General features: G+C 45.4%; 1 protein-coding gene across 2 annotated transcripts; it reads left to right on the top strand.

Annotated features, from left to right (window-relative positions):
• The first annotated feature begins 746 nt into the window (after positions 1-746).
• smim1 (small integral membrane protein 1) lies at positions 747-3,821 on the top strand. Of its 2 annotated transcripts, none has more exons than XM_007236683.4 (3): positions 747-801; positions 2,488-2,615; positions 3,549-3,821. In XM_007236683.4, the coding sequence occupies exons 2-3, from the start codon at positions 2,524-2,526 to the stop codon at positions 3,670-3,672; spliced, it is 216 nt and encodes a 71-aa protein (XP_007236745.2). In that variant the 5' UTR covers positions 747-801; positions 2,488-2,523; the 3' UTR covers positions 3,673-3,821. The 2 variants fall into 2 exon arrangements, with proteins under 2 accessions (XP_007236745.2, XP_007236746.2); XM_007236684.4 differs by lacking the exon at positions 747-801 and adding an exon at positions 2,263-2,405.
• The last annotated feature ends 12,067 nt before the right edge of the window (positions 3,822-15,888 follow it).

Below are 15,888 nucleotides of genomic sequence, written 5' to 3'. Positions count from 1 at the left end.
CGACTCTCCAAACCATCACTGATTGGTGGAAACTTCACACTAGACCTCGAGCAGTTTGGACTGTGTGTCTCTCCACTCTTCCTCCAGACTCTGCTCCCTTAATTTACAAATGAAATAAAGTAAAATTTACTGATGATCAGTGATGGTTTGGAGAGACATGTCATCTGCTGGTGTTGATCCACTGTTTTAAGCCATCAAACCAAACTGAACTGCTTGAATTTTTGCTCCAGGAGTAAAGCAGCATAAAGTTATCCAAAAGCAGTGTGTAAGACTGGTGGAGGAGAACATGCTAAAATGCAAGGAAACTGTGACGATTTTATTTAATGTTTTTTATATGTTTTATTTTATAGTTGTTCAAAACAACCCTATAAGCTATATTTTGTTTGCTTTTGCTTTTGCAAGCACTGGTATTTCCTTCAGTAAATGCATATCTAGTTTATTATTGGTGCATCAGCAGAACCTGGAGCGGATCTTGGCCTGACTTTCTTATAAGCCAGCAGAAATAACCGGATCCCTGTGGGCTTTATGACGGGTTTTATGAATGATCTCTTCTTCCAGCAGAAATAACCGGATCCTCGAGGGCTTTATAAAGCAGATTCTTTACAGTACCTGGAGCGGATCTGCACCTGATTATCTCTACAGGTAGCAGAAATAACCGGATCCTCGAGGGCTTTATTATGGGCAGTAAAGGTCCAGATCAGTGAACTCACAGATCTCCAGCTACTAATCAGTAGAATAAAAGAGAGAGAGAGAGAGAGAGAGGGATGAGTTTATCCTGAGCTCTGTGTGGAGGGGAATCATGTAAGTATTGCTTTAATAAAGCAGCAGCTGTTTGATTTATTTGATTTCATTACTTGAATAAATAAAAGTGAAAAGTAAAGTAGGGAAATTATTTTTAATGGTAATAGTGAGGTAACTGGATTTATAATGACACTCTTTAATTTTTTTCTACTTCTTACTTGTTTTTTCTTACTTACCTATGTTTATTTCTATATACATAGAGTATGTGTAATGTTTGTGTGTTTTATGTCTGATGGACCGCAGGAAATCATAATTATGACAAATCAATAAGCAATCAAGTATTGTTTTGTGCTCAAAAAAACAACTTATATCCTCAAAATAATGACAGCATCTCAAACTAATGACTTATTACCTCAAAATAATGACTTAATATCTCAGAATAACGTCTCATATCAAAATAATGACTTAATATTTCAAAAAAAAAACTTAGTATCTCAAAATAACAGCTTAATATCTCAAAAAATGACACATGCTCAAAATAATTACTTATTACCTCAAAATAATGACGTAGTATTTCAAAATAAAAAATTATATATCAAAAGAATGACATAGTATCTCAAAATAATGCCTTAATATATCAGAATAATTACTTAGTATCCCAAAATAATGACTTCCTAGAGTCTACATTGGCAAGTATACATTAGCTTTGGCATGACATTGGTCAGTCATGTCGGTTCAACGTCATTTTGACCTGTGGGCCTAGGTTGGTTTGGTGTTGGGTGCCAACAAAAGTTTAACGTTGGGACTACGTTAGCTCTACTAATTAGTATTTTAAAATAATGAGATATCATCTCAAAAATACAACTTAGGATCTCTAAATAAAGACTTAATATAACAAAATAATGACTTAGTATCTCAAAATAGTGACTTCTCAGATAGCAAGTATATATTGGTGTTGGCCAGTCATGTCGGTTCAACCTCATTTTGACCAGCGGGCCTATATTGGCTTGGCGTTGGACAAATGTTTGACGTTGGCACTATGTTGGCTCTACTAAATAGTATTTTAAAATAATGAGATAGCACCTCAAAATAACAGCTTAGTATCACAAAATAATGACTTGCCAGATAGCAAGTATACATTGGCGTTGGCATGACATTGGCCAATCATGTCGGTTCATTGTCATTTTGGCCAGTGGGCCTATGTTGACTTGGTGTTGGGTGCCAGCAAATGTTTGACATTGGAACTATATTGGCACTATGTATTTTAAAATAATGAGGGTTCTCAAAATAAAGACTTAATAACTTAGTATCTCAAAGTAACAATTCAAGTACTGCTTGTAAGACATTGCTGTGCACACTGCTGAATCAATAAGTGATCAGGTATTGATCAGTGGAGCTGATTGTGGGGAGAGGTTGAACTGGCTGACTGAGGGAGGGTTGGGAATGCGTAAAGTTAACCATTAATCAGAACCAGAACCTTTGGAGCTCTGAGGAAGGAGAACTCCTGAGGGAGCAGGGTTAGAGTGAGGATAAGAACATGCTGAGGTAAATCAGGAGTCCTGATTCAACACGCTGATCTGGACTTCAGCCAGCAGCACTCACTGCCTGATCTTACTCAATCCTCCCCAGGTCCGGCCGCAGAGACCTGCTGCCTGTGTGTTCTGGTGTGTAGGAGTTTAAGCTGGTAATGTTGGACGGGTTGAAGGTTCTTTTCTGTATTTATTTATCGCTGGGTTTATTTTACAGTTATCTCCAAAACAAACACGAAGCAGGAAGTAGGAGATGGAGACCGGGGAAGCAAACGTTCAGTACAACCGCTGGAACGACGACAACATCAACCTTAACGTAGAAGCTTCTCGCACCAGTCTGAATGGGTGAGTTCTTTTTTTTGCTATGCATGATGTAGATAAGGTGTACGTATGGTTTACGTAAGGTGTATAGAAGTGTTTGCTGTAGTTCTGAGTTCTCTGCGTTGTTGTTTTGGTTTAATAAGGCTCTGTTTTAAAGTCTATTCTACAGATTATTCTTAAATTAGTGTGGGATTGCAAGACCACCAGGCTAAAGAACAGGTTCTTCCCCACTGCTACCAGACTCTTGAACCTAACTCACAAATGACCCTGCACCTTACTCTCTACACTTTTTTTATTGCTTCTTTTTTTGTTTATGCGGCATACTCGGCGAGGAGCAAAGAAATAATTTTATTGTACGAGGAAACTTGTTTCTTAATGTGCACATCGCAATAAACTCTTTGAATCTTTTTTTTTTATCTTTGAATCTTGATTAGTGTGAATGTCCCCACTGTGGGACTATTATTATTTCTCTTCTCTATATCTTTATCTGGAGAAAAGGGTTGTTAACTCGAACCTGGTTGTAGATATTTATCATGCCTAAAATTAGATCATAGCAGGAGTTCACTCAGCTCAAACAGGTCCAGTTCTTGTATTCTTTTAGAGAATCAGATTTTGACAAAACACTTTTTCTTCTTCTGTTGTTTATCGGTTGACGATAGTTTGTCTAAATGTCTTGTATTTGGTCCAAAAAAAATTTGTTTACACAGCAAATGATTTAGGATCATGGTTCAGTCAATCTGGATTGCGACCACCTTGTTATTTTGATTTTATATTTAATAAAAAAAAAATACTTACTTTAACCAACTTTATTAACATTATCAAGTGACCAAATGACATTGCATTTCCTGGGTACTGTGCATTATCCACATTGTAAAGATGATGATGATGATAATGTTGGTACCCATGCGTTCCATAATGTGTCATTTATTTGAGTTTTGAATCTTTTCTGTATTGCAGGATGTATAATAAGCTGTGTACGGGGCAGCTGGGCATCGCTGTGAGAGTGGCCGGCTCGCTGGCGGTAATGGCCGCCATGTACATCCTGGGATACATCACTGGATACTATGTCCACAAGTGCTGATATCACTCTTATAAAGGACTTCTGTTGATGGACTGTGCCAAGTTAACACGATAAACTGCTGAATGAAATGTGAACTGCTGCTTTTGTTTTTTAAATAGATATATATATATAAATACATGTACAGTACCAGTAAAAATGTTTGGACACACCTTCTCATTCAGTAAATGAATAGTAAAGTGATGTATCAGATTATGAAGGAACACATAATGAATCATGCAGTAACTTAAAAACAGTGTTAAACAAACCAAACTACTCTGTGAAGTATTTAGATACTCTTATCTGGGGAGCTGTTTGTTAACTTGTGGTTTCTGAGGCTGGAAACACTGATGATTTTATCCTGTACAATAGAGGAAACTCTCGCTCTTCTTATATACATTACAATCACATTTTAGACATATTAGTTTATTGAAGGCAAAATGAAATTAATCATAATTTTAGCCAAAACAGTCTGTATTCTTTAGATAAACACTACCTAATGCTAGCTAAAGATGAACCCTTCTAACAAGACAGGATCTGTATTTATGGAAAGATAACTAAAATTTTAGCAGAATCAGCTTTGTGCTTAAAATGTCATTAAAGATATCTGCAATAATAATACAGGAACCTGATTATTAGCTAGCAAATAATAGTTTTATTACTAATCTAAGTTCCTAGCTAATAAACTAGCGCTAGCTAACCTAACTATAGATTATAGTAATTAATTTTAATACACAGAAGTGTTTGAATGCTTAGTTCTAAGGATATAAACATGTTTTATCTATAATCCTGTTTATATGTATATTATATGTTTATATGTATATACTCTTTATTCCATTTAATTTAGTATAAATTATGTGTGTGAATCTGAAAGGAGCGGGAAAACAGGCTAAGGCTAATTAGCAACTAGCTACGCTGTAGCAGCAGCTCTGGTAGCTAAGCTAGTTAGCTAATGATCGAATTGAGAGCACTTCAGGGTACAGTAAATAGCTTCATTTTTCTCTACAAAACATCTAAAGATTTTTATATTATATATATTATGATCTTATCTTAGACTTTTATTTACGTTTATTGAAGGCAGTATGAAGTGAATCATGATTTTAGCCCACACAGTCTGTGTTCTTTAGATAAACACTAGCTAACAGGACAGGATCTGAATTTTTAAAAAGGTAACTTAACTAAAATATTCAGCAGAATCAGCTCTGTGTTTAAAATATCATTAAATATATATGCAATAATAATACAGGAACTTGATTATTAGCTAGCTAATAATGGTTTTATTATTCATATAAATTTCTAGCTAATACTAGCACTAACTGTATAGCCTAACTATATAGATTATAGTAATTTATTTTAATACACATACGTCCGAATGCTAAGAATTTAAACATGTTTTATATATATTCTGGTTTATATGTATATGATCTCTTTATTATTTTCATTTAATGTAGTATGAATTATGTGTGTGAATCTGAAAGGAGCAGAAAACAGGCTAGGCTAATTAGCAACTAGCTGCGCTGTAGCAGAAGGCTCCGGTAGCTAAGCTAGTTAGCTAACGTTAACAATCACACTGACAGAACTTCAGGCTAACGTGGCTAGCTTCATTTTTCTCTATAAAACATCTGAACATTTTTATATTATATATATTATAATTACTAATTACTAATATTATAATAAGCTAATCATAATTTTAGCCTACACAATCTGTTTTCTTCAGATAAACTAATGATAACCTAGCTAATGATAACCACTTTAACGCAACAGAATGTGAATTTATGAAAATAAAAATTAAATATCCAGCAAAATCAGTTCTGTTCTTAAAATGTCCTGAAATATAGCTGTAACAATAATACAGGAACTTGATTATAAAGCTATACATTATGATTATTAGGTAATGTAAGTCATAAAGAGTTTTTTAGGGGTGCTGTTGTGTCCTGTAGGTTTCTAGCTAATAAACTAGATTGCAGTTCCTGCAGAAACTGCGAGTGTGATTGCAGTGCTGGCTGGTATCTGCTAAGGTGTTGCTAGGTGGTTGCTAAGGTGTTGCTAGGTGGTTGCTAAGGTGTTGCTGTGGTATCCGGGGTGGTTGCTAAGATGTTGCTAGGTGGTTGCTAAGGTATTGCTAGGCGGTTGCTAAGGTGTTGCTATGGTATCCAGGATGGTTGCTAAGGTGTTGCTAGGTGGTTGCTAGGGTGTTGCTAGGCGGTTGCTAAGGTGTTGCTATGGTTTCCGGGGTGGTTGCTAAGGTGTTGCTAGGTGGTTGCTAGGGTGTTACTAGGCGGTTGCTAAGGTGTTGCTATGGTATCCGGGGTGGTTGCTAAGGTGTTGCTAGGTGGTTGCTAGGGTGTTGCTAGGCGGTTGCTAAGGTGTTGCTATGGTATCCGGGGTGGTTGCTAAGGTGTTGCTATGGTATCCGGGGTGGTTGCTAAGGTGTTGCTAGGTGGTTGCTAAGGTGTTGCTAGGCGGTTGCTAAGGTGTTGCTATGGTATCTGGGGTGGTTGCTAAGGTGTTGCTAGGTGGTTGCTAGGGTGTTGCTAGGCGGTTGCTAAGGTGTTGCTATGGTATCCGGGGTGGTTGCTAAGGTGTTGCTAGGTGGTTGCTAGGTGGTTGCTAGGGTGTTGCTAGGCGGTTACTAAGGTGTTGCTATGGTATCCGGGGTGGTTGCTAAGGTGTTGCTAGGTGGTTGCTAGGTGGTTGCTAGGGTGTTGCTAGGCGGTTGCTAGGTGGTTGCTAAGGTGTTGCTATGGTATCCGGGGTGGTTGCTAAGGTGTTGCTAGGTGGTTGCTAGGTGGTTGCTAGGGTGTTGCTAGGCGGTTGCTAAGGTGTTGCTATGGTATCCGGGGTGGTTGCTAAGGTGTTGCTAAGTGGTTGGTAGGTGGTTGCTAAGGTGTTGCTAGGCGGTTGCTAAGGTGTTGCTATGGTATCCGGGGTGGTTGCTAAGGTGTTGCTAGGTGGTTGCTAGGGTGTTGCTAGGCGGTTGCTAAGGTGTTGCTATGGTATCCGGGGTGGTTGCTAAGGTGTTGCTATGGTATCCGGGGTGGTTGCTAAGGTGTTGCTAGGTGGTTGCTAAGGTGTTGCTAGGCGGTTGCTAAGGTGTTGCTATGGTATCTGGGGTGGTTGCTAAGGTGTTGCTAGGTGGTTGCTAGGTGGTTGCTAGGGTGTTGCTAGGCGGTTGCTAAGGTGTTGCTATGGTATCCGGGGTGGTTGCTAAGGTGTTGCTAGGTGGTTGCTAGGTGGTTGCTAGGGTGTTGCTAGGCGGTTACTAAGGTGTTGCTATGGTATCCGGGGTGGTTGCTAAGGTGTTGCTAGGTGGTTGCTAGGTGGTTGCTAGGGTGTTGCTAGGCGGTTGCTAGGTGGTTGCTAAGGTGTTGCTATGGTATCCGGGGTGGTTGCTAAGGTGTTGCTAGGTGGTTGCTAGGTGGTTGCTAGGGTGTTGCTAGGCGGTTGCTAAGGTGTTGCTATGGTATCCGGGGTGGTTGCTAAGGTGTTGCTAAGTGGTTGGTAGGTGGTTGCTAAGGTGTTGCTAGGCGGTTGCTAAGGTGTTGCTATGGTATCTGGGGTGGTTACTAAGGTGTTGCTAGGTGGTTGCTAGGTGGTTGCTAAGGTGTTGCCAGGCGGTTGCTAAGGTGTTGCTATGGTATCTGGGGTGGTTGCTAAGGTGTTGCTAGGTGGTTGCTAGGTGGTTGCTAGGGTGTTGCTAGGCGGTTGCTAAGGTGTTGCTATGGTATCCGGGATGGTTGCCAAGGTGTTGCTAGGTGGTTGCTAGGTGGTTGCTAGGGTGTTGCTAGGCGGTTGCTAAGGTGTTGCTATGGTATCCGGGGTGGTTGCTATGGTGTTTCTAGGTGGTTGCTAGGTGATGTATATGCATCAATTAGATTAAATGGTGTTTGCACGTTGCTACGCAACGTGCAAATACATCAATCAGCTATGCACGCTAGGTTGCTCTGGCCGTTCGGGGGTGTCCAAACTTTTGACCCGTGGCTCCATTACACACAGTACTGGGGGGCCGGGGTGTCCAAACTTTTGACCCGTGGCTCCATTACACACAGTACTGGGGGGCCGGGGTTGCTAAGGTGTTGCTAGGTGGTTGCTAGGTGGTTGCTAAGGTGTTGCTAGGCGGTTGCTAAGGTGTTGCTATGGTATCTGGGGTGGTTGCTAAGGTGTTGCTAGGTGGTTGCTAGGTGGTTGCTAAGGTGTTGCTAGGCGGTTGCTAAGGTGTTGCTATGGTATCCGGGGTGGTTGCTAAGGTGTTGCTAGGTGGTTGCTAGGTGGTTGCTAAGGTGTTGCTAGGCGGTTGCTAAGGTGTTGCTATGGTATCCGGGGTGGTTGCTAAGGTGTTGCTAGGTGGTTGCTAGGGTGTTGCTAGGCGGTTGCTAAGGTGTTGCTATGGTATCCGGGGTGGTTGCTAAGGTGTTGCTAGGTGGTTGCTAGGTGGTTGCTAAGGTGTTGCTAGGCCGTTGCTAAGGTGTTGCTATGGTATCCGGGGTGGTTGCTAAGGTGTTGCTAGGTGGTTGCTAGGTGGTTGCTAAGGTGTTGCTAGGTGGTTGCTAAGGTGTTGCTATGGTATCTTGGGTGGTTGCTAAGGTGTTGCTAGGTGGTTGCTAGGTGGTTGCTAAGGTGTTGCTATGGTATCCGGGATGGTTGCTAAGGTGTTGCTAGGTGGTTGCTAGGTGGTTGCTAAGGTGTTGCTAGGCGGTTGCTAAGGTGTTGCTATGGTATCCGGGGTGGTTGCTAAGGTGTTGCTAGGTGGTTGCTAGGTGGTTGCTAAGGTGTTGCTAGGTGGTTGCTAAGGTGTTGCTATGGTATCTTGGGTGGTTGCTAAGGTGTTGCTAGGTGGTTGCTAGGTGGTTGCTAAGGTGTTGCTATGGTATCCGGGATGGTTGCTAAGGTGTTGCTAGGTGGTTGCTAGGTGGTTGCTAGGGTGTTGCTAGGCGGTTGCTAAGGTGTTGCTATGGTATCCGGTGTGGTTGCTAAGGTGTTGCTAGGCGGTTGCTAAGGTGTTGCTATGGTATCCGGGGTAGTTGCTATGGTGTTGCTAAGTGGTTGGTAGGTCACTCCTTAGCAGTTGCTAGGTGGTTGCTAAGGTGTTGCTATGGTATCTGTGGTGGTTGCTATGGTGTTTCTAGGTGGTTGCTAGGTGATTTATATGCATAAATTAGATTAAATGGTGCTACGCAACGTGCAAATACATCAATCAGCTATGCACGGTAGGTTGCTCTGGCCGTTCGGGGGTGTCCAAACTTTTGACCCGTGGCTCCATTACACACAGTACTGGGGGGCCGGGGTGTCCAAACTTTTGACCCGTGGCTCCATTACACACAGTACTGGGGGGCCGGGGTGTCCAAACTTTTGACCCGTGGCTCCATTACACACAGTACTGGGGGGCCGGGGTGTCCAAACTTTTGACCTAATGCTGTTTTATCCCATAGCTGCTCCATACACTCACAGTACTGGAGTTCTAGCTACCTGTCCTTCGATCTAGCTGCCGTCCTCCGATTGGCCCCATTCATTCCAATGGGGCCACTTCGTACGACATTCGTACGAAATCCGTACGTCGTAACTTTTCGTAACGCATATTTTCGGAAAGAGCTCAATAAGTTCTACAGGTCCTCAATTGGTTTCATCTTAGTATTTCAAAAATTGCGACGTCCACGGGCGTGCAAAGTTCTGCCCATTCATTTTCAATGGGCAAAAAAACGCGTACTTACGAAGTTTTTACGAAAAACGTAAGTCCGATCGGAAAGCTGTATACAAGCCCACCATTCCCGATATGGACGCACGTTTTCTCTTTTGAACGAAGTCGATATTTCGAAAACTGCGGCACTAGTTAACCGGACAAAAAACAGGTGGAATAATAATAATAACTAGATTGCAGTTCCTACAGAAACTGCGAGTGTGATTGCAGTGCTGGCTGGTATCTGCTATGGTGTTGCTAAGGTGTTGCTAGGTGGTTGCTAAGGTGTTGCTAGGTGGTTGCTAAGGTGTTGCTATGGTATCCGGGATGGTTGCTAAGATGTTGCTAGGTGGTTGCTAGGTGGTTGCTAAGGTATTGCTAGGCGATTGCTAAGGTGTTGCTATGGTATCTGGGGTGGTTGCTAAGGTGTTGCTAGGTGGTTGCTAGGTGGTTGCTAGGCGGTTGCTAAGGTGTTGCTAAGGTATCCGGGGTGGTTGCTAAGGTGTTGCTAGGTGGTTGCTAGGTGGTTGCTAGGCGGTTGCTAAGGTGTTGCTATGGTATCCGGGGTGGTTGCTAAGGTGTTGCTAAGTGGTTGCTAGGTGGTTGCTAAGGTGTTGCTAGGCGGTTGCTAAGGTGTTGCTATGGTATCCAGGGTGGTTGCTAAGGTGTTGCTAGGTGGTTGCTAGGGTGTTGCTAGGCGGTTGCTAAGGTGTTGCTATGGTATCCGGGGTGGTTGCTAAGGTGTTGCTAGGTGGTTGCTAGGGTGTTGCTAGGCGGTTGCTAAGGTGTTACTATGGTATCCGGGGTGGTTGCTAAGGTGTTGCTAGGTGGTTGCTAGGTGGTTGCTAGGGTGTTGCTAGGCGGTTGCTAAGGTGTTGCTATGGTATCCGGGGTGGTTGCTAAGGTGTTGCTAGGTGGTTGCTAAGGTGTTGCTAGGCGGTCGCTAAGGTGTTGCTATGGTATCCGGGGTGGTTGCTAAGGTGTTGCTAGGTGGTTGCTAGGTTGTTGCTAGGGTGTTGCTAGGCGGTTGCTAAGGTGTTGCTATGGTATCCGGGGTGGTTGCTAAGGTGTTGCTAGGTGGTTGCTAGGTGGTTGCTAAGGTGTTGCTAGGCGGTTGCTAAGGTGTTGCTATGGTATCCGGGGTGGTTGCTAAGGTGTTGCTAGGTGGTTGCTAGGTGGTTGCTAGGGTGTTGCTAGGCGGTTGCTAAGGTGTTGCTATGGTATCCGGGGTGGTTGCTAAGGTGTTGCTAGGTGGTTGCTAAGGTGTTGCTAGGCGGTCGCTAAGGTGTTGCTATGGTATCCGGGGTGGTTGCTAAGTTGTTGCTAGGTGGTTGCTAGGCGGTTGCTAAGGTGTTGCTATGGTATCCGGGGTGGTTGCTAAGGTGTTGCTAAGTGGTTGCTATGCGGTTGCTAAGGTGTTGCTAGGCGGTTGCTAAGGTGTTGCTATGGTATCCGGGGAGGTTGCTAAGGTGTTGCTAGGTGGTTGCTAAGGTGTTGCTAGGTGGTTGCTAGGTGGTTGCTAGGCGGTTGCTAAGGTGTTGCTAAGGTATCCGGGGTGGTTGCTAAGGTGTTGCTAGGTGGTTGCTAGGTGGTTGCTAGGCGGTTGCTAAGGTGTTGCTATGGTATCCGGGGTGGTTGCTAAGGTGTTGCTAAGTGGTTGCTAGGTGGTTGCTAAGGTGTTGCTAGGCGGTTGCTAAGGTGTTGCTATGGTATCCGGGGTGGTTGCTAAGGTGTTGCTAGGTGGTTGCTAGGGTGTTGCTAGGCGGTTGCTAAGGTGTTGCTATGGTATCCGGGGTGGTTGCTAAGGTGTTGCTAGGTGGTTGCTAGGTGGTGGCTAAGGTGTTGCTAGGCGGTTGCTAAGGTGTTGCTATGGTATCCAGGGTGGTTGCTAAGGTGTTGCTAGGTGGTTGCTAGGGTGTTGCTAGGCGGTTGCTAAGGTGTTGCTATGGTATCCTGGGTGGTTGCTAAGGTGTTGCTAGGTGGTTGCTAGGGTGTTGCTAGGTGGTTGCTAAGGTGTTGCTATGGTATCCGGGGTGGTTGCTAAGGTGTTGCTAAGTGGTTGCTAGGTGGTTGCTAAGGTGTTGCTATGGTATCCGGGGTGGTTGCTAAGATGTTGCTAGGTGGTTGCTAAGGTATTGCTAGGCGGTTGCTAAGGTGTTGCTATGGTATCCGGGGTGGTTGCTAAGGTGTTGCTAGGTGGTTGCTAGGTGGTTGCTAAGGTGTTGCTAGGCGGTTGCTAAGGTGTTGCTATGGTATCCGGGGTGGTTGCTAAGGTGTTGCTAGGTGGTTGCTAGGGTGTTGCTATGGTATCCGGGGTGGTTGCTAAGGTGTTGCTAGGTGGTTGCTAGGGTGTTGCTAGGCGGTTGCTAAGGTGTTGCTATGGTATCCGGGGTGGTTGCTAAGGTGTTGCTAGGTGGTTGCTAAGGTGTTGCTAGGCGGTTGCTAAGGTGTTGCTATGGTATTTGGGGTGGTTGCTAAGGTGTTGCTAGGTGGTTGCTAGGTGGTTGCTAAGGTGTTGCTAGGCGGTTGCTAAGGTGTTGCTATGGTATCCGGGGTGGTTGCTAAGGTGTTGCTAGGTGGTTGCTAGGTGGTTGCTAGGGTGTTGCTAGGCGGTTGCTAAGGTGTTGCTATGGTATCTTGGGTGGTTGCTAAGGTGTTGCTAGGTGGTTGCTAGGTGGTTGCTATGGTGTTGCTAGGCGGTTGCTAAGGTGTTGCTACGGTATCCGGGGTGGTTGCTAAGGTGTTGCTAGGTGGTTGCTAGGTGGTTGCTAGGGTGTTGCTAGGCGGTTGCTAAGGTGTTGCTATGGTATCCGGGGTGGTTGCTAAGGTGTTGCTAGGTGGTTGCTAGGTGGTTGCTAGGGTGTTGCTAGGCGGTTGCTAAGGTGTTGCTATGGTATCCGGGGTGGTTGCTAAGGTGTTGCTAGGTGGTTGCTAGGGTGTTGCTAGGCGGTTGCTAAGGTGTTGCTATGGTATCCGGGGTGGTTGCTAAGGTGTTGCTAAGTGGTTGCTAGGTGGTTGCTAAGGTGTTGCTAGGCGGTTGCTAAGGTGTTGCTATGGTATCTGGGGTGGTTGCTAAGGTGTTGCTAGCTGGTTGCTAGGTGGTTGCTAAGGTGTTGCTAGGCGGTTGCTAAGGTGTTGCTATGGTATCCGGGGTGGTTGCTAAGGTGTTGCTAGGTGGTTGCTAGGTGGTTGCTAAGTTGTTGCTAGGCGGTTGCTAAGGTGTTGCTATGGTATCCGGGGTGGTTGCTAAGGTGTTGCTAGGTGGTTGCTAGGGTGTTGCTAGGCGGTTGCTAAGGTGTTGCTATGGTATCCGGGGTGGTTGCTAAGGTGTTGTTAAGTGGTTGGTAGGTGGTTGCTAAGGTGTTGCTAGGCGGTTGCTAAGGTGTTGCTATGGTATCCGGGGTGGTTGCTAAGGTGTTGCTAGGTGGTTGCTAGGGTGTTGCTAGGCAGTTGCTAAGGTGTTGCTATGGTATCCGGGGTGGTTGCTAAGGTGTTGCTATGGTATCCGGGGTGGTTGCTAAGGTGTTGCTAGGTGGTTGCTAAGGTGTTGCTAGGCGGTTGCTAAGGTGTTGCTATGGTATCTGGGGTGGTTGCTAAGGTGTTGCTAGGTGGTTGCTAGGTGGTTGCTAGGGTGTTGCTAGGCGGTTGCTAAGGTGTTGCTATGGTATCCAGGGTGGTTGCTAAGGTGTTGCTAGGTGGTTGCTAGGTGGTTGCTAGGGTGTTGCTAGGCGGTTACTAAGGTGTTGCTATGGTATCCGGGGTGGTTGCTAAGGTGTTGCTAGGTGGTTGCTAGGTGGTTGCTAGGGTGTTGCTAGGCGGTTGCTAGGTGGTTGCTAAGGTGTTGCTATGGTATCCGGGGTGGTTGCTAAGGTGTTGCTAGGTGGTTGCTAGGTGGTTGCTAGGGTGTTGCTAGGCGGTTGCTAAGGTGTTGCTATGGTATCCGGGGTGGTTGCTAAGGTGTTGCTAAGTGGTTGGTAGGTGGTTGCTAAGGTGTTGCTAGGCGGTTGCTAAGGTGTTGCTATGGTATCCGGGGTGGTTGCTATGGTGTTTCTAGGTGGTTGCTAGGTGATGTATATGCATCAATTAGATTAAATGGTGTTTGCACGTTGCTACGCAACGTGCAAATACATCAATCAGCTATGCACGCTAGGTTGCTCTGGCCGTTCGGGGGTGTCCAAACTTTTGACCCGTGGCTCCATTACACACAGTACTGGGGGGCCGGGGTGTCCAAACTTTTGACCCATGGCTCCATTACACACAGTACTGGGGGGGGGCCGAGGTGTCCAAACTTTTGACCTAACGCTGATTTATCCCATAGCTGCTCCATACACTCACAGTACTGGAGTTCTAGCTACCTGTCCTTCGATCTAGCTGCCGTCCTCCGATTGGCCCCATTCATTCCAATGGGGCCACTTCGTACGACATTCGTACGAAATCCGTACGTCGTAACTTTTCGTAACGCATATTTTCGGAAAGAGCTCAATAAGTTCTACAGGTCCTCAATTGGTTTCATCTTCGTATTTCAAAAATTGCGACGTCCACGGGCGTGCAAAGTTCTGCCCATTCATTTTCAATGGTCAAAAAAACGCGTACTTACGAAGTTTTTACGTAAAACGTAAGTCCGATCGGAAAGCTGTATACAAGCCCACCATTCCCGATATGGACGCACGTTTTCTCTTTTGAACGAAGTCGATATTTCGAAAACTGCGGCACTAGTTAACCGGACAAAAAACAGGTGGAATAATAATAATAATAATAATAATAATAATAACTAGATTGCAGTTCCTACAGAAACTGCGAGTGTGATTGCAGTGCTGGCTGGTATCTGCTATGGTGTTGCTAAGGTGTTGCTATGGTATCCGGGGTGGTTGCTAAGGTGTTGCTAGGTGGTTGCTAGGTGGTTGCTAGGGTGTTGCTAGGCGGTTGCTAAGGTGTTGCTATGGTATCCGGGGTGGTTGCTAAGGTGTTGCTAGGTGGTTGCTAGGTGGTTGCTAGGCGGTTGCTAAGGTGTTGCTATGGTATCCGGGGTGGTTGCTAAGGTGTTGCTAGGTGGTTGCTAGGTGGTTGCTAAGGTGTTGCTAGGCGGTTGCTAAGGTGTTGCTATGGTATGCGGGGTGGTTGCTAAGGTGTTGCTAGGTGGTTGCTAGGTGGTTGCTAAGGTGTTGCTAGGCGGTTGCTAAGGTGTTGCTATGGTATCTGGGGTGGTTGCTAAGGTGTTGCTAGGTGGTTGCTAGGTGGTTGCTAAGGTGTTGCTAGGCGGTTGCTAAGGTGTTGCTATGGTATCCGGGGTGGTTGCTAAGGTGTTGCTAGGTGGTTGCTAGGGTGTTGCTAGGCGGTTGCTAAGGTGTTGCTATGGTATCCGGGGTGGTTGCTAAGGTGTTGCTAGGTGGTTGCTAGGTGGTTGCTAAGGTGTTGCTAGGCCGTTGCTAAGGTGTTGCTATGGTATCCGGGGTGGTTGCTAAGGTGTTGCTAGGTGGTTGCTAGGTGGTTGCTAAGGTGTTGCTAGGTGGTTGCTAAGGTGTTGCTATGGTATCTTGGGTGGTTGCTAAGGTGTTGCTAGGTGGTTGCTAGGTGGTTGCTAAGGTGTTGCTATGGTATCCGGGATGGTTGCTAAGGTGTTGCTAGGTGGTTGCTAGGTGGTTGCTAAGGTGTTGCTAGGCGGTTGCTAAGGTGTTGCTATGGTATCCGGGGTGGTTGCTAAGGTGTTGCTAGGTGGTTGCTAGGTGGTTGCTAAGGTGTTGCTAGGTGGTTGCTAAGGTGTTGCTATGGTATCTTGGGTGGTTGCTAAGGTGTTGCTAGGTGGTTGCTAGGTGGTTGCTAAGGTGTTGCTATGGTATCCGGGATGGTTGCTAAGGTGTTGCTAGGTGGTTGCTAGGTGGTTGCTAGGGTGTTGCTAGGCGGTTGCTAAGGTGTTGCTATGGTATCCGGTGTGGTTGCTAAGGTGTTGCTAGGCGGTTGCTAAGGTGTTGCTATGGTATCCGGGGTAGTTGCTATGGTGTTGCTAAGTGGTTGGTAGGTCACTCCTTAGCAGTTGCTAGGTGGTTGCTAAGGTGTTGCTATGGTATCTGTGGTGGTTGCTATGGTGTTTCTAGGTGGTTGCTAGGTGATTTATATGCATAAATTAGATTAAATGGTGTTTGCACGTTGCTACGCAACGTGCAAATACATCAATCAGCTATGCACGGTAGGTTGCTCTGGCCGTTCGGGGGTGTCCAAACTTTTGACCCGTGGCTCCATTACACACAGTACTGGGGGGCCGGGGTGTCCAAACTTTTGACCCGTGGCTCCATTACACACAGTACTGGGGGGCCGGGGTGTCCAAACTTTTGACCCGTGGCTCCATTACACACAGTACTGGGGGGCCGGGGTGTCCAAACTTTTGACCTAATGCTGTTTTATCCCATAGCTGCTCCATTACACACAGTACTGGAGTTCTAGCTACCTGTCCTTCGATCTAGCTGCCGTCCTCCGATTGGCCCCATTCATTCCAATGGGGCCACTTCGTACGACATTCGTACGAAATCCGTACGTCGTAACTTTTCGTAACGCATATTTTCGGAAAGAGC

This window comes from Astyanax mexicanus, chromosome 12 (assembly GCF_023375975.1).
Source record: "Astyanax mexicanus isolate ESR-SI-001 chromosome 12, AstMex3_surface, whole genome shotgun sequence".
Taxonomy (NCBI): domain Eukaryota; kingdom Metazoa; phylum Chordata; class Actinopteri; order Characiformes; family Acestrorhamphidae; genus Astyanax; species Astyanax mexicanus.
Note: the sequence above shows the minus strand (reverse complement) of the source record. Positions and strands in the feature narration are given on the sequence as shown.